The sequence below is a fragment of the Vulpes vulpes genome, unplaced genomic scaffold (assembly GCF_048418805.1).
Source record: "Vulpes vulpes isolate BD-2025 unplaced genomic scaffold, VulVul3 u000000698, whole genome shotgun sequence".
NCBI classification, from domain to species: domain Eukaryota; kingdom Metazoa; phylum Chordata; class Mammalia; order Carnivora; family Canidae; genus Vulpes; species Vulpes vulpes.
Window position 1 is genome coordinate 636,516 of NW_027325792.1, and position 22,674 is coordinate 659,189.

The 22,674-nt window shown below is 50.3% G+C and overlaps 2 protein-coding genes across 10 annotated transcripts in view; one reads left to right on the forward strand and one right to left on the reverse strand.

The window, feature by feature from the left end:
- LOC140597388 (piwi-like protein 1) overlaps nt 1-16,254 on the reverse strand; it is a 125,207-nt gene extending 108,953 nt beyond the window's left edge. Inside the window, 3 exon segments of the mRNA XM_072745655.1 lie at nt 15,128-15,171; nt 15,276-15,502; nt 16,207-16,254. Of these exon segments, the coding sequence (XP_072601756.1) occupies nt 15,128-15,171; nt 15,276-15,502; nt 16,207-16,254 (319 nt within the window).
- LOC140597372 (uncharacterized) overlaps nt 1-22,674 on the forward strand; it is a 340,786-nt gene that overhangs the window by 128,985 nt on the left and 189,127 nt on the right. Inside the window, exons 1-3 of one of the 9 annotated variants that reach the window (XR_011999219.1) lie at nt 4,034-4,697; nt 20,793-20,931; nt 21,887-21,969. The gene's annotated coding sequence lies outside the window, so the exon portion shown is untranslated. The other 8 variants (XR_011999215.1, XR_011999216.1, XR_011999217.1 and 5 more) reach the window with 8 other exon arrangements.

Here is a 22,674-nt window from a genome sequence, read left to right on the forward strand (position 1 = left end):
ATGTCACTCTCTACCCCCTTCTGCTGCTGTATACTTTTGCTTAGAATTTATCACGGCCTGACTTTCACTATACACCTGCACGCTTATGTGTGTACTGTCCATCTCTAGGACAGCGCTGGGCAAACAGGAGGTGCTCAATCTATGTTGGGTGATCGATCACTCTGATTATATTAGTAACACACGCCAGCAGCTCATGCTCATCAGGTTTGGTTCCAGTGTCTTTAAGGCCCTCTGGCACCTGATCTCATTTGCTCTGTGTTCAAGGCCAGGGTGGGCAAACGTTTTCTGTGAAGGGTCAGAGAGCAAACACTTCAGGTTTTACAGCAGGACCGCCAGATAAAAACACAGGCTGCCCAGTGAAATCTAAACTTCAAATACATATGGAATTTCTTTTAGTCTAAGTATGTACCAGATACTGTGCAGGCTTATACTAAAAGATTCTCTGGTTTTTCTGAAATTCAAATTTCAGCAGGCGATCTGAATTTTTATTTGCTAAATCTGTCAAACCTATTTTCAGGCCACATACCGTCTATGTCCCATCCTCTCTCGTTTTCACACCCCTTTTTAGGATGTAAAAACCATTCTTGGCTTAAGGGCAGTGCACACACAGGCTGGATTTGGCCACAGGGACCCCTGGCATAAAGCACCCAGCACTGTGCCTGTGGCTCACATTAGGCCAAAATAAAAACCAGCCGAGCTGCCACCTGCTCCTCCAAGTCCTGCTGCCTCGGTGCTGGCTCAGAGCACAGCTCACCCCAGCTGGGGTCCCGGGTGGTTGGCGCCTGGCAGTGCAGCTGGGTGAGTAATGCTGAGCCAGCAGGAGCTAATGAGATGGAGGCCCCCTGCCTCTCCCGGCCGCGAGAAACTCACAGTGGAAAGGCCGGTTCATTTAGGGTGTCTGGACCGCCTTCAGGGTGACTTTTAAAAATAGCTCGCAGCATCTGGGCAAAGTGAGGAGGAGAGGGGAATGAGCAGAGGTCAGCTCTGCCTCCCGGGTGGGCCTCCTGGATGCTGAGGGCGAGATGCACATGCCCTAGCAGGCCAGCATGTCCAGCCCCGCCTCGGACCGCGGGCCCTCAGACCCAGCCGTGGGTGTGCCTTTGCCCACATATGCCTTCTGCCAAGGGTCCCTCCCGACATGCTGCAGCTAGCTAAGTGCAACTCAGGCTTCAGCCCAGGTGTCACCTCCTTCTGGGAGCCTTCCTGGACTCTCCATACCCAAGCAGGGATAAATGTACCTCTTCCATGTTCTGCCAACACCTGCCTTCCCAGCACTTCCCTTCACAAGAACCACAGCTGTCCCTCATTCACTTAACATTTATGGAGCACCTCCTAGGAGTTTGGTACAAGATGACGAGCAGATAGAATCCCTGCCCTTGTGGACATGGCAGTCTACAGAGACAGATACTAACCAAGTACAACAAATGGGTACATGACAACAAAAAAGTAGGCCAGTTCCCTGCAGCAAAAGAATTTAGTTCTTGGAGAATAACAAAGGAACTTGAGCTGATGAGGTAGGTCTAGCGGTCAGGGAGGGCTTCCTGGAGGAGGTGATGCTCAAGATCTAAGGTACAAACAGAACTGAACTCTCTGGTTTCTCCAACTCTAAACCAGAGGAGGAAAATGCTGCCCCTGCAATTGCCCCCGCCCCCCCCCAGCCACCCTAGAGCTCAAAGGAAGGAACAGATGGAAGGACAATGTGGCAGGGAAAGGCACGACATGGAAATAGCTGGCGGCTTTTTATTTTTTAATTTCTTATGGGGGAGGGGGCGCACAAGGAGGTGAGTTGGGAAGGCCTGGAACAGGGCTGCGAGCTGTGACTGCTTCTACCATGGGGCCCTACCTTCCTTTCCTGCCACATCCTGTCCCCTCCCCGCCCCTTCCCACGCCCAGCTCGGTCACTTGTGCCATTCCTTCTGTAGGATTCCCACCCCTGCCTTTGCTTTGTGCTTTGTGCAGTCCCCTGCACCTGATATCCTCACCCACTCCGACCTCCATCTCCAGCTCTGGCAAAACCACTGCATCTTCTGGGACTCACTAAGGTGTCCTCTGCCCTCCTTCCCGAGCCACCCCCACCCCCCACCCCCTAGGCAAAGTTGATGGGACCTCCTCCACTTCCAAGCTCCAATGGTCAGCTATGAGCACTGGGCTCTAGAGTCAAACTTCCAGAATTCAAACCCCAGCTCTTGCACAGAATCTTGGGCAAATCTTTCCCATCAGTAAAATGGGTATCTGTATTTGCCTCACAGGCATAAGATAATACATCAAAAGCATTTAACACAGTGGTAGCCGTACAGTAAGTGCTTTACACACTTATTTATGAGGTGTTCGCTGAGCCTGGCACCATGCTTGGGGCATTATTTTATTGAATCCTCAGGGTAACTAGGTGAGATGGGTGTGGGTGCATATTTTTACAGATGAGGAAACTGAGTCTTGGTGAGGTCAAATACTTGCCCAAGAGCACATGGCTTTTTTTGTTTGTTTGTTTTGTTTTTTTTTTTGCACATGGCTTTTTTTTTTTAAGTTTATTTTTTTATTTTATTTTTTAAAGATTTTATTTTATTTATTCATAGAGACAGAGAGAGAGAGAGAGAGTGAGGCAGAGACACAGGCAGAGGGAGAAGCAGGCACCACACAGAGAGCCTGATGTGGGACTCGATCCCAGGTCTCCAGGATCATGCCCTGGGCTGCAGGCGGCGCTAAACCGCTGCGCCACCGGGGCTGCCCGTGCACATGGCTTTTGAGTGGCAGAGTGGGGACTCGAACCCACGACCATCTGCCCTGCACTGAGCCTGGCACACAGTAGGTCCATTTATTCATTCAATACGTACTGGTGCATCCCACAAGCTACGTGGGTGCTTCACATCTGAACCCCAAAGATTCATAACAAGCATGCCATGTGGGTGCCATTGCTACTACTCTATTTTCCCAATGAGGCAGGTGAGCTAGGAGGGATGGAGACCATCTGGTTCGTGAAGAGGCTGGGATCTGAATCATCTCCAGCTTCGGAGTCCCAGGTGGCCAACTCCCTGCTCCTGAAGTCCTGGCCCTGCAGCACCAGCCAGGTCCACCTCTGCCCTGCCAAACCTTTTCACCACTGACCTCCCCAGGTGTGCCCAATACCACCCAGCTCCCCCTCCCCTCTGCACATAGGTCTCCAATGGAGAATCATGGTAGCAAGAGGGAAACCTTCAACCTGAAACACGTATTACTGAAACCAAAGAATCTGAAAAGGCTACATGCTGTCCAAATGCAGCTGCAGGACATTCTGGAAAGAGCAACACCATGGAGACGGCAAAAAGATCAGTGGTTGCCAGGGGTTGGGGGCAGAAAGGGATGAACAGCAGAGCGCAGAGGATTTTTAGGGCAGATAAAGAGATGTATAGGAAATCTCAGTACTTTCTGTTCAGTTTCATTGTGAACCTAAACGTGCTATAAAAAATAAAGTCTATTATTAAAAAAGAAGAAAGTAAAAAAGGAAATATCTTGTCTGTGCTCTGCTGCTACTGTAGGATGTCAGCAGGGATCCCAACGCTCCGGCACATAGGCAAAGGGCCTCCTTCCAGATGGGTTCCTCCCTGCCCTCAGCCCATCGCAGCCTGCACAGGGCTGGGGCCTTCTCAGAGAAGGGGTCTGAAGGCGTCTGGCACACAGCGAGAGCCCAGTAGCCGCTGGTGAACGGATCAAAGCTTCCTCTCCTGGACTCTTGCTCTCTCTCATACACGGTTCCAGAACAGCCCTGCCCCACCCTCCCACCCACACACTTCCACCCTGCCCTCCACATCCACACAGATGGATAATGAAAGCAGAGACACAGGACGGTCCTTCTGCAGCCCCATCTGTGCCTGTGGGAGAGAGCGGGGGGGCGGGGACATAGGTGATGAAGCCATGGCACCTGGATCTTCAGAGTCCTAGTGCTAGCAAAGTCTTCCCTCTTAGCACCTGCCCTAAACATGGCTGTGGGCCTTACAAGGGAAGCAAAAGCCTGTTTCTCAGTGGGCTGCTGCTAGGACAGCCCCAGTTAACCCTTTTCTGGGATGCTATAAATAGGCACCACGCATCGTTCCCTCAGAGTATAGGGACTGGCCAACCTGCCCTGACCTGGAAGCAGGGCGTTCTGGGCGCTGAGATTGGGTTTCCCTCACACAGGTGCCCTGCACAGGTGCTCAGACACCCCCTGACGAGAAGGTCACGCAAGTGCCTGGTTCTGGGGCATTCACCTGGGGGCATTTTGGCAAAAAGGTCCCCCCAGCTACACCTCCCGCACACAGCCACTCAGGGAGATGATGGAACTGTGAAGACAGTCAATCCCCCGCCCCTCCATTCCCGGAGAAAACAGCCTGCGTGTCTCACATTCCCAGCCCACGCCCTGGAGACCGGCCAGCCCTCTCCTGGGTGCTCTGCTGCTGTGTGAGGCGGCTCCCCTGGCAACACGCCCCACTTCCTCAGACCCACGGGCCTTGTGGATCAGGAAGGCACGCACAGACGCTGGAGCGGCCTCAATTCTCTCTGGGGGTCTGGGCAGCTACAGGAGATAAGAACACGAATTCCAGATGGTTGCTTCAAACAGCACAGGGTGAGCCAGAAAACACATTAGCCACCTCTAGCCTACACTGGGAGGAAAAGCAGCCAAGCATCACATCCAAGGGCTGGGTGAGTACCCTGGCTCTGCTCCCTCACCAGCTGTGTGGCCTTGGGTAAGTCACTTCACTTCCTTCGTGCTTCAATTTACTCCCCTCTATAAAAAGGGATAATAAATAGGACCTACCCCTCTGAGCTGTTTTAAGACTGAAATATGTTCATGGATGTAGAGCACTTAGCACAATGTCTAGGACACAACAGAACTTTCTGGAAAATGCTCTGTGCCTAAAATGTCCAAAACGGGATCCCTAGCCACATGCGGCTACTTGAAACTTGGGACAACTGAGCAACAGGATTTTTTTATTTGAGTTTTACTTCCTTTAAATATAAACATGTAACACTAGTGGCTCCAATTGGGTGGTGCAGGTCTGGAACACAGTAGGTGCCCGGTAAATGCTAATTATGATTGTTGTTAGGGGTGGTTGTTTTTGGAGGGCTCACTGGGTTACAAACTAGGGAGCATTTCATTTCTGAGCAAGCCGAGATCGGGGAAACTGTATTCATCTTCAAATTCCAGCATCTTGCTGAGCGGTTCTGAACCGCATTTGGGTTTTGGGGTTGTGGACCTCAGAGACGTACTGAGGATACTCTCTCCCTACAACAAGTACAAAGTGTCTGCATAACTTCAGGGTTGCCCAGGCCCCTAGATCCCACAGACACCTAGCACCCAGGAGGTCACTTCCGCACCGCGGGGCTGAGCTCCAGATGCTGGGGCCCTCACCCTGCCCAGGCAGGCATCTGTGTCTTGTCTGCCTAGTTCGTTCCCATGTCCCTGCCTGGTCATGTCACCTGGACTTCCTCTGGGTCCCCTCCCTCCCTCTCACTGGGCTGACCCCACAGCATCCCTCCAGCTTGACAGATCTAAGCGATGAGTCCCAGAGTGATTGGCGCAAAAGCCATATGTGACTGGGGCGGAGGTCCAATGAAACCTAATCCTGAATCTTCCAGGAGAACCACAGCAGGGGGGTTGGGGGGGGAAGGCGAAGCTCTCTGTCTGCTGATGCCAAGCTGGCAGGTTGTAACCTGAGAGCTGGGCAACATTCTCCCTCCCCACAGAGACCAACAAAGCAGAAAGCTAGCACAGAGAAAATCAGTGCAGAGACCAGAAAACACAGAGGGTCCTGATGACATCATTGGAACCCCTGGATAGAGCTGTACCTGAAGCTGGCCTCACTCCAAACTTCCCAAACCCCTGAAACCATAACGTCGATTTCTTAAGGCTCTCTTTCCCTCTTGGCTTGATCTTCATATATTTATTCATTGTTTGAGCTGGTTTTGTTAGCAAGTTATCATCCAAGTTGAAATGGGTGGAGCCGGCTAAAATACCGCGCCGTGCTACGTCTCAGTTGTGTGACCTTGGTCCAGTTTCTTAACCTCTCTGAGCTTCAGTTTCTCTCATCAGTAAAGAAGAGTCGCTATTTGTACCTGCTCTATAGGAAGCTCGCTTTGAGCACTAAATGAGATCAAACAAAGCAAGTTAGAGCAGCATTTAATAAATGGTGGTTGTAAAGATGTCTAGTTCTCAAAAAGAAGGAAACAAATGCATGATAGTTGCTATAATTCTAATTAAATGTAATTTACTAAATAATAAAAATTAAATAATAAAAATTAAAAATAATAAAAATTAAAAATTAAAGAAGAATCCAGTCAAGGTCCCAGGTATCATCAAGTCTCAAGTCTTGAGGCTTCCGTTCTCTGATTTTTAAGTAGGAGACTCACTGCCAAAGGAACGGTTATTGTCCTTTACAAAACTGAGTTCTTTCAAGTTTGTCCAATGAAAAAGCACAAGAATCTATTTATTTCTTGTCTTCCTCTACTACTCAAGGAAAAGTACACTGCCTCCCCCTGGCCTTCAGCACTTAGCTGCTCATCCAGGGCCTCGCGGTGGCTAAGTGACAAGACCCGCAAGCTCACAAGGGCGTCAGAATTTCTTCAGCTGAGGGATTATTGCCACGAGGTCAATGAATAAGCAGACCCAGAGGGAAGATCCAACTGCCCACCTCAGGATGTTGAGGCAGCCAGGCAAGACTCAGCCTTCCCCACCCCCGCTCAAGGGCTCGTTCCTTTGGACCCCAACAAATACCCTCTTCCCAGTCTGCGGCACTGCTCCTGTGGCAGCAGCACCCCCAGCCTGGGGCTTACCCAAAGAGAGCAAGATCCTACACTGAGAACATCTACAAGTTCATGTGACTGACCAGACAGGGCAGCACAATGTCCTTCTGCGACTGATTTCTATCTTGCTCTTAAATGGGTAAGCCAAGCACTCTGCCTGGTCCCTTCATAAATACTGGTGAATACCTGGCAGTGATAGCATCGCAGCAGTGCTGCGCGGTACAGGATACCCTCGCCACCTGATGCACGAGGACACCAAAGCTGGAAAGGTCCAAGCATCCACTAAATGGCAGGACTCAAACTTGGAACACAAGGCTGTCCGATTCCAAAGCCTGGACCTTTTGCCAACTCCACGTGCTCAGAGGAGCTCATCACCATATGTGATAGGTCATTGGTTTCAGCTCCGGAGTGATGCGGAGCCCGGTTCCAGAGCCAGAATCCAAGCTGTACCACTGACACTGTCGGTGACCTTTGGTGACTTATTTCCCATTCCCGTGTGTCGCTATCCTTACCTTTAAGGGACAGTGTTTTATCCACTTTGTGTGGCTTCATAACAATTAAATGAGGCCATCACCATAAGATGCTCAGTAAATACTGTTTAAGAAATAAAAAAATCTTTACCCTGTTAGAATGCCTTTAGTTGAGCCTTTGCTTTTCCTGACCAGAACGAAGATTCCCAGATGGTCTTATCAGTGACCGAGTTTTAATAGGTCTTAAATACAGACTTGGCAAATTCCTTGTTGAGAAAATGCGAGAGACCTGGCTCTCGGGGAGGGATGCTGGCCAAATCTGATGGTTTGAGGTTCTTAGAATCCTGGAGCTGTCCAACTGCGTCCACTTGGAAAGCAGAATGGCATAGGCAGAAGGAAACTGCAGGCGGCCACAGGTGGTTAGGGGCAGCGCTGGGACAAGGACTTTGGTGTCCTCACTTCCCATCCTGGGGTCTGCAGCCAGCAAGTGGGGTGTCCCACTGGGGTGCACAAATGCCCTTTCCTACCTGCCGACCAGCAACAAATGCTACACTACCATTTCCCGGAGCCCTTCATGAGGTTACTGCAGGGAAGACCCAGCCAGACCGCACAGGAGACATAACCCAGCCGGAAAGCTAGGCCCCACCTGCCACCCTCCTCACATCAAACCAGGGTGCTGAAGCCCAGGCCCTGCGCTAGCAGAAACTCTCGGAAGCCGCATTGCCAGAGACCTGAAAAAAGCATCAAAACACACCGCACGGATGTGGCTGCATTATTCACGAGGAGAATTTCTGCCAGCTTAAGCCTGAAAACACGACACACGTGAACTGATCTGAGTCAACCCTATAAGCATCAGAGAACCCCAAAATATCCACACCCAGTATTCCTGCATCTACTTGACTGGCAAGTATTTCTGGAACCCCTATTTGGCCAGTGGGGGAGTGGGGCAGAGTAAGGCGCTGTGGTTTCTAGCCTAAGAATTGAAAGATCAGAAGAGAACAGCGAAGTTTCTTCTCTTGCCTAAAGACTCTGTGCCCCCGATTTGTGCCCTGCATTTATTGCTCGGCTGTGGCCAGAGCAGTCCGCAACATGGATGAATTCATGCTTCTCCCCTTGTTCAAAATTCTCCCACGGGTCCCGTCTCATTTCCGGGGGGGCCACAAGACCCTGCAGGAATGGCCTCCTGCTCCCTCTCTGACCTGTCTCCTCCTCCCTTCTGTTCACTCCACTCCAGGCTCCTTGACCTCTTTGCTATTCATCGTTCCTGACTCAGGGCCTTTGCCTATGCTGTTCCCTCTGGCAGGAACCTTTCCTGCAGAGGTCAGCAGGGTTCCCTCCTTCCCTTTAGGTCTCTGCTCAAATGTCATAGTATCAGAGGCCATGCCTGACCACCTCCTCTGGAAAGCACTGCCCATTCCGCTCCACTCACTTTCTTTTTCTTTTCGTTCTTTTCTTTTAAGATTTCTATTTATTTATTCAGGAGAGACACACCGAGAGAGGCAGAGACATAGGCAGGGGGAGAAGCAGGCTCCCTGCGGGAAGCCTGATACAGAACTTGATCCCAGAACCCGCAATCATGATCTGAGCCAAAGGCAGATGCTCAAACACTGAGCTACCCAGATACTCTCCACCCACTTTCTAGCTTTATTTTCCTCACAGCATTTGTGACTTCTAATACAGGCATACTTTGCTTTCTTGTACTTTGCAGACACTACTTTTGTTTTTCTTTTCTTTTTTTCTTTTTACAAATTGAAGGTTTGTGGCCATCTTGCATCAAGCAAGTCTGTATCAGCACCATTTTCCCAATAGCATTTGCTCACTTCCTGACTCTGTGTCACACTTTGGTAATTCTAACAATATTTCAAAACTTCTCATTATTATTATGTTTGTCATAGTGATCTGTGATCAGTGATTATGAAAACTCATGATGGTCAGCATTTTTTTTAGCAGTAAAATGGTTTTTTTTGGAAGCCTTCACCTCCCACTCCCCTTAAAACATGTATACAATACGTACAATAAAATAAAGATAAAATTAATATAATTGTAATATGTGACATAACACAGCATTTCTAGATTAAGATGATTATATTATTAAAGATATAATAATAATTATATTATTTTCTTTAGACATAATTCTTTCGCATACTTAATAGACTACATTATAGTGTAAACACAACTTTTACATGCACTGGGAAACCAAAAAATTCCTTTGACTTGACTTATCACAATATTTGCTTTCTTCTGGTGGCTTGGAACTGAACCCACGATATCTCCAAGGGGTGCCTGCATATATTTATTGTTTATCTATCTGTCCCCCAACTAGATCCTATGCTTCATGAGAGCATGTGAGCAGGGATGCCGCTTTGCACCTTTTCTACAGTTCCTAGAGCTGCACCTGGTACATAGTTGATGTTCAATAAATATTCCTGGAAGAAAGGAGGCAGCAAAAAACGTCAGGAATGGAAGGAGGGAGAGGAGGTGGGATAGAGAGGAAGGAAAGAAAGGAAGGAAAGGAAGGAAGGAGGCAGGAAAGAAAGGAGGAAGCTTTCTTCTAAGAAGTGGCAAAAAGCTCCATCTTGGACCCTGTTACCAGCTGATACTTTCTGAAGTCCAAGTCCAAACAAGACCCTCCTTGCTCATAAATTTTCTACAGCTCCCTGCCGTCTAATGGAGCAAAGCCCCGAGCAGGGTGCATCTAGCGGGCCTTTGCTGCCCCATCTCTTCCCCTACATACACCTGACCTCAAGCCATGTCTCCAGGGACTCTGCTGGACCTCTGTGAGGCCACCCTTCAGAGCTGACAAAGCAGGATTTGAATCCTGGCTTCTCCACAGACTGGCTGTGTGACCTTAAAGTGAGCTGCTTAACCCCTCTGTGCCTCCAGCTCCTCCTTTATGGAGCGAAGGAGACAAGTACCCGCCCTCCTCGGGCCGTCATGAAGAAGTGAAGGAGTATTCCAGCACAGAGGTTTCTCCGTCTCAACCACAGTGCCAGTCTGGGCTGACACTTCTTGGGGGGGGGGGGGGAGGGGGGGCTGTCCTGTGCATCGCAGGAGGCTGAGCAGCATCTCTGGACTCTACCCACTAGATGTCAGTCCCACCCTCGTTTTTGACAAGAAATGGCTCCAGACATTACCAAATGTCCCCTGGGCTAGGGCTGCCAGATTTAGCACTAGGCACTTTACTTCTGTTTATCTGGAATTCGAATTTAACTCGATGACCTATACGTTGTCCAGCAACCTCACCTGGGGGGCAAAACTGTTGCCCCTCTTTTATTGAGAAGAAGTAGATCCAAGTGGAAGCACCACAGGGCTCTCAGTAGAAACATCAGTTGATTCTCTCACTTCCTCCAATCTTCTTAGGATGTGAAACCCTCCTCCACCATCCCGTCACACCCCTACCCTGTCCCAAGGCTGGAAGGCACAGCTCCCCAAACGCGCCCAGCTCAGCCGCTGTGGCAAGGGCTCCCCATGGCAGCTCTCATACCAGCTCCAGTTTGCAGAGGTCCACAAGAGCCTCCTCTCCAGCACTGGCCTCATCCCCCTGCCTCCTTCCCCCGGGGGTCTGTCCTCCTGCCCTCAAGCACCTGCTTTTGTCTCTTCCAATTAAGAGGCCTCCCAGGCCTAGCCCAAGGCAAGAAAACAAGGCAGTTAGTCACTTGGCTTCCGTTATCAACCTGGCTCAAGTGGCTGGCTCCTTTAATGGCAGTCGTCATGGCAACAAGAAGCCAGTCCCTGCAGCTGCCACTCTGGGAACCAAAACAAAATTAAGGGTTGGAGGCTGGGAGGAGAAAGGAGGGGAGGGCAAAGCGAGCCAGGGTGGAGCCAGAATAGAGCTGATTGGGTTTAACTGCAGGAAATCTCACCCAGGCCACCCTATCTCCTGGGCGACACTGGGGAGACAGAAAAAATAAGATGCCTGCCCAGAGGCAGCTCAGGCTAATGTGGTGGGTGTTTTCACATCGCTTATCCTGACAAGTGATCTTCATCCTCACTGGGAATAAACTGAAACTCAAACCCTTGTGAAGATACAGACACATGCCCCACTAAGGCTGTGCAATTACAAGCCATCAAGTTTAGCTCTGCCCTCTTCCTCCACCTAGCTCCTGTCCTCCCCATCCGTTTTCCCTGTGCTTTTAGGATAGGACCTCCTGCTCTGCCCCTCTGCATTTGGCACCATGCTCCTTCCTCTCTGTCCTCCAGCCACTTCAGAGTCCTCTCATCACTCAAGTTCACCGTGCTCCCTCCAGCCACAAAGTCTTTGTATATGCAGTTCCCTCTGCCAGGAATGGTTCCCCTCTGTCTTCCCACCTCCTGCCTTCATCTTAAAGGTGTGCTCATCCTTCACGTATCTTCTTAACATCACTTCCTCCAGGGCGCCTTCCTGGGCCACCTTAACCTTGTTGTATGTTCTTGTGGTGCCGAGTACCTCTCCTTCATACCTTGGTGCAAAGGCTATCATAATCCTCTGAATTACACTCAGAATGTCTATCAGGATCTGTGTACCAAAATGGGAATGTCAGCCCTATGAGGGCAGGACTTCTCTTATTCACTGCTGCATCCGCAGAGCCCAGTCCTGTGTCTGGCACACAGACACCCTTCAGTAAATAAACATGTCAGAATTTGAACCCAGCTCTGGGTGAGCCCAATGCTCCTTCTTGACCTGCTTCATGGTTCTGAGTCGTACTGGCTCCCAGAGTCAGCACAGGACAGAGCTTCCAGCCCCATAGCCGCTGCTGGCTTTTCTGGCTTCTGTGGCTCAGCCCAAGCTTGCAAACCTTGTCGAAAGAAACTGACTGTTAAGCCACCCTTTCCAGGAAGAATGACGGGAGGTACCTTTGGATGAGGCTGTGACAGGCAGGGATGTGACTTCTCTGAACCCAAAAGATGAAGAGAAGGAAGAGCAGACTTGACTCCCAGATTTCTAGGCAAAGAGTTTGCCTCCACCATTCCATTGAAGACTGGCTCTCTGATACTGGGACAAGATACTCTCCCAAGAGGTGGGCAGAGGAAGGCAAGGAGAGAGGAGGTCTGCTTTGGTGGGGCATGGACTCATCGCCACGCCCTTAGGGGCACCCATGCTGAACAAGGGGTTCATAGAAGACTTGAACTTGTCTTCCCTTGACTGCTTCTGTGCCCTTGAGAAATCACTTATCCCGTCTGGGCCATTTTTCACCTCTGTAAGATGGAAATCATTCCATCCACAGCTGAGACTGTGGTGCCGTGGAGACACGGATGAGCACGTTTAGGATACAGAGGTAAGAGCCTGGCTCTGATGTCAGACAGATCTGGGGGGTTAAGTCCCCGGCTTTGCACCTTCTTGGCTGTGTTCTCTTGAGCAATCCACACCTCGTCTCCAGGCTTGGTTTCCTTGTCCATGAAATGGGGGCAGCCTCAGTCACCTCATAAAGTCACCGTGTACACAGGATATGGCACAGAATAGTACCCACTCTATGGAAACTCTGATTACTGAAATGATGTGCCCTGAGAAATGCAGAATTTAGAATCAGCCACCAACTTGTGGCTATAAACCTGCCTTCTGACTGCAGATCCAGGGTCAAGGACCTTTGCCCAAACTTGCGAGGTTCTGTCCCTGACCCCTTCAGGCACCAAGCAGGATGCCAAGGGGTCCCTCTGATCAAGTGATGGCCTCAGCCTTAGGCCAGGCAGAAAGCTCATTCTAAGCCCCAAACTCGGCTGCTCCCAGGACAGAGGATGCAAGCTGACAACTCTGGTCACTGGAGGCAACGTGTCCTCCACAGCTTGCCGATATTCCAAACTAGACTGACATGGGTAGGACCTCCAGGAGCATTGCACCAATGCCTCTTTCTCCAGCTGTGGAAACTGAGTCCTTGAGAGAGGAAAGGACTTGTCCAGGGCACCAAGGGAGCTCCTGGCAGAACCAGGCCAGAGGCCCAGCTGAAGCCCTGCCCAGAAGCAGATACCGAGAGGCACTGCCCTCCCTGACGCCTTGCTCCCAGGCTCTTCTACCCGTAGACCCCTTCCATTGAACCAGCAAGCCATTTCCTGAGAAACAGCCATTCCGGGGATGCCTGGGTGGCTCAGTGGCTGAGTGTCTGCCTTTGGCTCAGGGCTTGATCCCGGGGTCCTGGGATCGAGTCCCGCGTCAGGCTCCGCACAGGGAGCCTGCTTCTCCCTCTGCCTGTGTCTCTGCTTCTCTCTGTGTATCTCTCATGAATAATAACTAAACGCTTCAAAAGAAAAGAAAACACAGCCATTCCATGTGACAATCTCCGGGGAGTACAAATTACATCTAGGTTTAAACAATGAACAAAGAGACTACAGGCTTTTAACCTGAAGGCTTTTGAGAGAGTTTCTATAAGACACCCTCCACCAACTCAGTCATCAGAAAATTGCAGGTGTGCAGGTTTTGTTGGAAAGATGGTCTATCTAGATAGAGCTTTCTTCAGGTCCCACAATGCCTCTAAGAGGGCCAAACTGAAAAGTTCTGGACCTTTCTGAGGAACTCCACATCCCTCATTACGGATCCTTATTCAGAAATGCCAGAATATACAACTAGCTCTAGAGCTGATTCTTTGAACAACACGAGACATGCCACACAGAGACCTACGCACAACATGCGCCCATGCTTTCTGAGGAGGGAGGGGCAGCCACAGGTCCCCTCTTCCAGGCTGTCTTTGATGGCTGACTGCCACCATGCAGGGAGGGGCTTCTGGGTGCTCAGTGCTGACACCAGGCTGACACCCTCCTCGTGTGTGCACACGCATGCGTACACACACACACACACACACACACGCAATCAGGCCAGCCCCAAGGTCTACAGCCCTCTGTGATCTCGGGCTGAGGACTCAAGGTACAGAGGTGATGCCGCTCAACAGCGATCGGGTCCCAGGTGAGGGATGTGAGGCAGCATAAGGAGGGCAGCACACACACATACAGTCACACATACCTGGTCGCAGCCTCACTCACGCACGCAGAGACTTACGCATCACACGGTCACACACCATACTCACAAAAACAGATCCACACACAGACACATGTACACGCAATACGGAGACACACTTGGTTACCTCCAGGCAGATGCACAGACAGCCTCAGACACACACTCACAGCACATGTCGGCGCCCACACAGGAGTGAGCGTGCTCCACACACAGTCCGGGCATCTACATGCTTCCCAGGAACCCACCACTGCAGGTTCGCCCCTCTCCGGGAAGTCGAGGGCTATTCGCTAAAGGCTAGACTGGGCTCCCAGCTGGCCCCAAGGAGAGTGAAGGGGGCGGAGGGGCAGGTGAACCCTGCCTGATTCGCACCCTACTGCGTGTCGGGGGTGGGGGGGTGGGCAGGGGTGGGCAGGGGTGGGCGAGGGGAACTCGCCTGCCAAGACGCCCTGGCACAGGCCCACAGATGGTGCAACCCAATGACCAGGGACTTTCGGGGAGGGAGTCCCCAAGCTCCTGGGGGCGGCTCTAAGGACTGAGACTTGTGGGGAAGGGGAGATGGGGGGTGTTACCCAAAGTGAACCGTTCCCTTTTCCCGAAGTCTGGTCCTCCTTCTGCAGCCCTACCCAGCCCCTCACCTCCCAGTAAGTCCAGTCAGCCCCCAGGTGCTTGCCTCCCCTTAATGAGACCCACCCACCTGCTCCTCCACAAGAGGGGGTCCTACCCAGACACGCCCGGGTGTGCCCCATCGGGGGCGGCCCTCCCGCTGCGTCCGCCCCTACACACAGCAGCCAAGCATCGACCCCGTACCTGAGGCCCCCACCCCCAACTCACCCGCCTCCAGTCCTACCAGGTGAGCCCCACAGCTCAGGTGGCCGCCCCGCTGCCACGGGCCCCCACCCCTTTGGAGACCCTTCCCCCGGGGGAGCTCCGGCGGCTCCCTCCGCAGGGTCGCGCCCCCGGCCACCCCACCCCCGGCACCTACCTCCTTCTTGACAGTGCGCAGCAGCCTCTGCCGCGTGTCCGCCTCTGTGGGACGAGACGGGGGGACGGCGGGTCAGCCGAGCGCTGGGGGCGGGGGCACGGGCCGCCCTCCCGCCGCCCCCGCGCCCCGCGCCCGCTCACCCGCTTACCCGCGGGGCCCGAGGCCATGGCCGCGCGCGCTGCGTTCCCGACCGGGCGGCGGCGGCGGCGGCGGCGGCGCTCGCTCGCGGGCTCGGCTGCAGCAGCCGCGGCGGGGCGGGGCCGAGGGCCCGGTGACGTCAGGGCCCCCCGCGCGGCCGCCCCGCCCCGCCCCGCCCCGCCCCGCCCCGCCCCTCCCGAGCCGCCGCCGCGCGGCCGGGCGCCCAGCGGGAGGGTCCTCCGGGCCGCGCGCACGCCCCAGGCCTCGCCCGGCCCCGCCCCGCCCCCGCGGGCAGCCCCGCCCACCACGCGCGGCGCCGCAGTCCCACCCCCTGCGGGGCGGGGCGGGGCGGGGCGGGGCGGGGCGGGGCGGGGCGGGGCTGCGTCCCTTCCTGGACGTCCGCTCGGTGCCAGGCTGGAGGCGGCCGCGGGAGCCGGTGGGACTGTTCCTGACGCTCTCTGGGCCTCAGTGTTCTCATCTCTAAAATGGACAGAATATGGGACGCCCGGGTTGCTCGGCGGTTTGGCACCTGCCTTCCGCTGGGGGCGTGACCCTGCGATATTACGAGATAGCTGCTCTATTATTATTAATCATTAGTATTATTGTTATTATTGAGAATCTTGTTCTTTGGCTTTCTGTTGACTCTCACTCGAGATTTATTCATTTGTTTGATAAGTATGATTTGAATAACTGCTTAGCAAGGCTTTATATTCAGACTCTCTAAATCTTTTGTTGGGGGTGTGCCTTTCTAGAGAACTCTGGACCCTGAATGTGAAGGTACGAAACCAGAAATCGGTTGTTTGGTTAAATTCTTTCTGTGGAATTTCTCTGTTCTTATCAATAGTTTAACTTCAACCCCCAGACCTACGTAAGAGATTTTCACGTTAGGCTCTTCAATCTCTTGTCCTTGAAATACCGAGTCTTTTGGCAGAGATTCTTACGTGTCCCAGAGTACCCAAAAGATGAGTGACTCCACTTTTTCCCCTCATTTTGGCCACTGAAGATTTGCTTAATGTCTTTCTCTGATTTATGTTTATCTCACGTTTGTACTAATAATGTTGGACCTAATGTTTATCCTTTCTTTCTTTCTTTACACATACACACACTCACGAGACTATTCTGGACTTTGGTGCAGGGGCCGTTTATGGGTGAGGCTTAGTCATACCAATTCCCTTTCATTCTTGATTTCTCTCCCTATTACTATCACTCATCTCCTGCCACTTTAGCTCAACTCCTAGACTTGCTCATGACTGAAATGAAAGCTGGAGTTTTTGAATAAAGAAAAGGAAATGCCAAAAGAAAGAAAGCTGATAAAATTAGAAAAGAGGAGAATCCCTCTGACCACTTAAACATATATTTGTATATATGTATATGTGTGTGTGTGTGTGTGTGTGTGCTTGGTATACATACCATATACATACCATATACATACATGGTATGTATGTATTATATATGCGCGTATATATTTCAGTGGTATTATGGAAACTCAAGAATTTCATTGCTAAAATAATTTTCTATGCCAAGTGAATACCTATTTGCATTCGCTTTCATAATTATTTCTATAATTGGTTCTACAAGTAAATGCAGAGATAGCTGCATAGGCTTACTCCTACCACCTGCTTAGTACAGATATACAGAGAAGGCAATACTACATATTTAAATTATTCTTCTTGGGGATCCCTGGGTGGCTCAGGGATTTAGCGCCTGCCTTTGGCCCAGGGCCCCATCCTGGAGTCCCGGGATTGAGTCCCACGTCGGGCTCCCAGCATGGAGCCTGCTTCTCCCTCCTCCTGTGTCTCTGCCTCTCTCTCTCTCTCTCTGTCTATCATAAATAAATAAATACATCTTTAATAAATAAATAAATTCTTATTTTCTAACAAATCGTATAATCACAATATTGGAATGATAGCTCACTTAGTCTTCTGTTCCTGCGTTCCAACACCCGGGTCCTTTCACAGAAGATAGATGCTCTCGCGCAGCCCCGGTGGCTCAGCGGTTTAGCGCCGCCTACAGCCCAGGGCGTGATCCCGGAGGACGTCAGGATCCCTGCACGGAGCCTGCTTCTCCCTCTGCCTTTGTCTCTGCCTCTCTCTCTCTCTCTCTCTCTCTCTCTCCTCTCTGGGTATTCTCAGGAATAAATAAATAAAATCTTAAAAAAGAAAAGAAAATAGATGCTCTCTGAGAATTAAATGGTCAAATATAGAGAGGTAGATGGCTAAATGTAAGTGCTATTTGAATAAATTTGCATATGAAAGGACCTCAAAAAACTTCTGTTAGAAAAATCTATAAATCATTTTTATCTGAGATGACTCCCTTTCTGTACTCATGCCAGCATCTCTGGAATCAAAACAAAAGTTCCAAAGTTTTCAATAAGATCTTCCTTCTTAGTTCTGAATCAATTGGTTATCCAGTTACTAAGTTATCTGTTTTATATGGAAGGATTTCCATATTTTGTGGATGTAATTCTTAGGACCTGATCAAAATGCAGAAGAAGAAGGGGAATGGAAAAGATATTTAGCTGGGAGGAAAAAAAAAGAAGAAGAAAGAAAGAAAAAAGAAAAATAGAAAATTTGGATCAGTAAAGATGCTGAATTAGATAAATATGTTAGAAATTCTAGGTCATTAAAATATACTGTGTTACTAGAGCTAGAGGCTTTGATTGGTCTTGTTCTTTGGAAATTCCAGTCACATGGAAGAAAATCTCCACTGAAATGTCCCTAGAACAGATACTGATTAAAACATACACTGTTTCACATTTCTTTCTAAAGAGATTTTCTTTAGTTAATTTTGGCTGCCTTTTGAGTGAAGCCGGAGACTACCATGGGATCATCGCTCTCAGAAAGCCAGGAGTCCCTGAAGTCCCTAGTCCAACTGTGATTGCATTACCTCTGACACAGAAATGCAAAGCAACAATAAACTCAAGGGTGCTGGCCACTGATGTTTTTTAGTTCCTTACCTACTAGTGTCATCTTCAATAAATCAGTATGTAGAGTCCACACTCTATTTCTTTAAAGAAATTCAAAGTAAATATAGATGATTTTCAGGTATTACTGATTTTCCCTAAAACTCAATGATTCATTTGTATTAATACTTATAAAGTAAAAAAAAAAAACTTATAAAGTGCTACGTAATAACTGGTTACTCTAGTTAAAACATTTTGGGAATTTCAACACTTGTTAAGGAACATGTCCACCAGTGACCAGGGTGTAGACTGATGCTATCAACATATATTAAATGAGTAATATTACCTTACTTTAAGAACTCCCCAGAATTATTAACCCCCTCCACACACACACACACACGAGTTTCATTTTTCTTCATTGTGTTCTAGACCCATGTTCTTTTTATGAGAATTCTAGAAGATTGGAAAGAAGAATAAACAAAGAAGCTACAGGTTGAAATATTATATTCTAGGTTCAGGTACAAAGAATCTAATTTCTTTTACTTTTATTGGAGCTCAATTTGCCAACATACGGCATAACACGCAGAGCTCATCTCAGAAGCGGGCCCCGTGCGTGGAAGGGAGCGACTCCCGTGGTGGGGTCGCCAGCGCCTCGCTCTTCCCGCTCCTCGTCCGCACTGGCCCGGTGGGGCGACCTCCTGCCTTGACTCAGCGCTCCTGGGAGGCTGCCTGGGCTGGGCCACCCGCTGCTCCGGGCTCCTCCCGCGGCCCCGCCCCTCCGAGGCCCCGCCCACGGGACCCGCCCCTCCGAGGCCCCGCCCCTCCGAGGCCCCGCCCCTCGGCCCCGCCCCTCGGCCCCGCCCCCTCCGCCGCCACGCCGCGGGCAGCGCGCTCTTACCCAGCCCAACCGCCATCTTCACCGTCGCCGCCGCCGCCTGGCCGCTGCCGGCGCCCGGGCAGCCCCCGCCCCGGCAGCCTCGGCCCCGCAGCCCCGACCCGGCAGCCTCGGCCCCGCAGCCCCGACCCGGCAGCCCCGGCCCCGGCAGCCCCCGCAGCCCCCGCAGTCTCCGACGGGGCAGCCTCCACCCCCTGCCCTGCGCGCCGCCTGCTGGAAGGGGCTTGACCCCTGGACCCCGAGGTCACCCCAGCTGAAGCAGAGGCTTAGCCAGACTGAGTCACCCAGGTACCCCAAGAACTTAAAACTCCTATTAATGACCTAAGAGCCATGAAAAATGTTGTATTAACAGGGATGGTTAATAATTTCTCAGCCTTCTAAGGAATCTGTAAGGATTAGTCATCTGAATGTTAAGTGACAAGTACTTAGGCTATTTAATGAAACCTCCATCCAGGATTTTAAAAATCCCCTTTCTCTCTTAGGTAGACATCTTCTTTTAATTAAGCAAACGTGTCACTTAAACTACAAAACAGTTACGCTTGCCGATGTCTTAGAATACCTAGAGGACGTGATTTTCAGGTGTTAGACTAGGATATTTGGATGTAAATTTTAGGGCATCTAGGGCCAAGTGTATTTTACTTATTTTTAATTAAAATCCAATACACATGTAGCGTATTACTTGCTTGAGAGGCAGAGTTTACGGACTCAGTTGTCTATAACAAGGACTCAGTAGTACATCATGTGCCCTCCTTAGTGCCCACCACCCAGTCACCCCATCCCCCAGCCCACTTCCCCTGCAGCAACCCTCAGTTTACTTCCTAAGTTGAGACTCTCTTCTGGTTTGTCTCCCTCTCTGGTTTTGTCTTGTTTTGTTTTTCCCTCCCTTTAGGGCCAAGAATATTTTAGAGACATTTCTGTAATCATTACTTCTGCCAATTTAAATCACTTTATATCAGATATGATAAAAAGTAATTGCTCTGTAATGGCACCAAATGTTTTTCTTAAGTAAGCTGCTGTTAAAAAGTTGTTGGTTTTACATAATTGATTTTCTGCCTCTTCAGGACACTATCCCTAGAGTATTTGGGTGCACAGCTGAGTGCACTCAAAATAATCCTTTAAAAACTTTACTTTGGAAATGTACATCCTCTCTGGGTTCCTGGGTTTTTGAAGGAATGAGGTTACATACAACAGGACAATTCTAGAAGTCATGATCTGTATTTCCACTTATTTCCCAGGATCACATTTGTGCCAGTACCACACTGTCTGGACGGCCACGGCTTTGTAGTACAACCTGAAATCTGGCATTGTGATGCCCCCAGCTGTGGTCTTGGTTTTGAATAGTCCCCTGGCTATTTGGGGTCTTTTCCGGTTCCACACTAATCTTAAGATGGTTTGTTCCAACTCCCTGAGGGAAGTCCATGGTATCTTGATAGGGATTGCATGAAATGTGTAAATTGCCCTGGGTCGCAGGGACATTTTCACAGTATTCGTTCCTCCAGCCCTCATGAGCACGGAGTATTTTTCCATCTCTTTGTGCCTTCCTCCATTTCCTTCAGGAGCGTTCTGTAGTGTTTAGGGTATAGATCCTTCACCTCTTTGGTTAGGTTTCTTCCTTAGGTATCTTACGCTTTTGGGTGCAATTGTAAAAGGGATTGATTGACTCCTTAGTATTCGAGGGTCTTCTAACAGCAACCTGTCAACAGCTCTTTCTATGTCCACTTATTTCCCAGGTTCTACTGTGGAAACGCCGGAATGAGAACCGTGTAGACAACCTGGGGACACCCGCCCTGGAATGTGGGTGAAAATGCTTAATTTAACATCCCCTGTGGCACACACAGAAGTTGGAACGGTCCGTGGCATCATTAGAAGGTGACATGGAAATTCATTCGTTAAATAGCCTCAAGAAATCTTGTCCAGGGGGCACCTGAGTGTTTCTGTCAGCTAAGTCTCTGCCTCCTGGTTTTTAGCTCTGTTCGTGACCTCAGGGTCATCAGATTCACCCATATTCAGCATGGAGCCTGCTTCGTATTCCCTCTTCCTTTGCCTCTGCCCCTCTCCTCCTTACACTTGCTCTTTTGCTCTCTCCACACACACAAAACAGAATCATTATTCAGTTTTGCTTGGGGGCCATTGTTAAGACAGACCTCCTAAGCCGTATTGTTTATGTTTCATGTGTCCACATCTTAATTTAAAAGGTCAGTCATTAGTCTGTGGCCAAAGTAGTAAAATCGCATTGAGAACTCTAAATTGGTCAGATTTAGTGAGAGGGCTTGTGGGGCTAACATTTGGACATACAAGTCCGTGTTAAATATTTGCAAAATGTACTCTTTTTTCTTTTTTTTTTTTTTCTTTTTTTTTTTTCTTTTTTTTTTTTTATGATAGTCACAGAGAGAGGGAGAGAGAGGCAGAGACACAGGCAGACGAGAAGCAGGCTCCATGCACCGGGAGCCCGATGTGGGACTCAATCCCGGGTCTCCAGGATCGCGCCCTGGGCCAAAGGCAGGTGCCAAACCGCTGCGCCTCCCAGGGATCCCCCAAAATGTACTCTTTTTAAACATTTTTACTGCAGTTCAATTTGCCGGCAAATTGAACGCTATAGCATAACACCCAGTGCTCATCCCGCCAAGTGCGCCACGCGCCCCCGCACACCACCCCCCCCCCCCGGGCCACATCAGTACCCATCACTGGGTCGCCCTAACCTCCAGCCCAACTTCCCCTTCCACTACCTCTTGTTCAGTTACCGGAGTTGGGTATGTCTCCTGTTTTGTCACCCTCACTGATATTTTCCCTCATTGTCTCCATTCCCTTTATTCCCTTTCACTAGTTTTTATATCACCCAAATGAATGAGACCATATCAAGTTTGTCCTTTTCCGATGGACTTACTTCACTCAGCATAATCCCTCCAGGTGCGTCCACGTCAGAGCAAATGGTAGGTGTTTGCGGTTTCTCATGGCTGAGTAATATTCCCTTGTAGCCGTGGACCACATCTTCTTTATCCATTCATCTCTCGATGGACCCCGAGGCTCCTTCCACAGTTTGGCTATTGTGGACATTGCTGCCATAAACATCGGGAGGCAGGTGTCCCCGCATTTCACCGCATCTGCAGCTTTGGGGTATATCCCCAGCAGTGCCATTGCTGGGCCGGAGGAAAGATCTGTTCTTAACTCTTTGAGGAACCTCCACACAGTTTTCCGGAGTGGCTGCACCAGTTCACATTCCCACCTACAGTGCAAGAGGGTTCCCCTTTGTCCGCGTCCTCTCCAACATTTGTTGTTTCCTGTCTTGTGACTTTTCCCCATTCCCACCGGTGTGAGGTGGTATCTCCTGGGGGTTTGGATCTGTAGTTTCCTGATGGCCAGCGATGTGGGGCATGTTCTCATGTGCTTGTTGGCCGTGTCTCTCTCTTCCCCTGTGAGATTTCTGTTCGGGTCTTTTGCCCGTTTCACGATCGGATTGTTTGTTTCTCTGCTCTTGAGTTGAGTATGTTCTTTATAGATCTTGGACACTAGCCCTTTGACTGAGCGGTCGTTTGCAAGTATCTTCTCCCGTTCTGTAGGTTGTCTTTTACTTTTGTGGACTGTTTCTTTTGCTGCGCAGGAGCTTTCGATCTG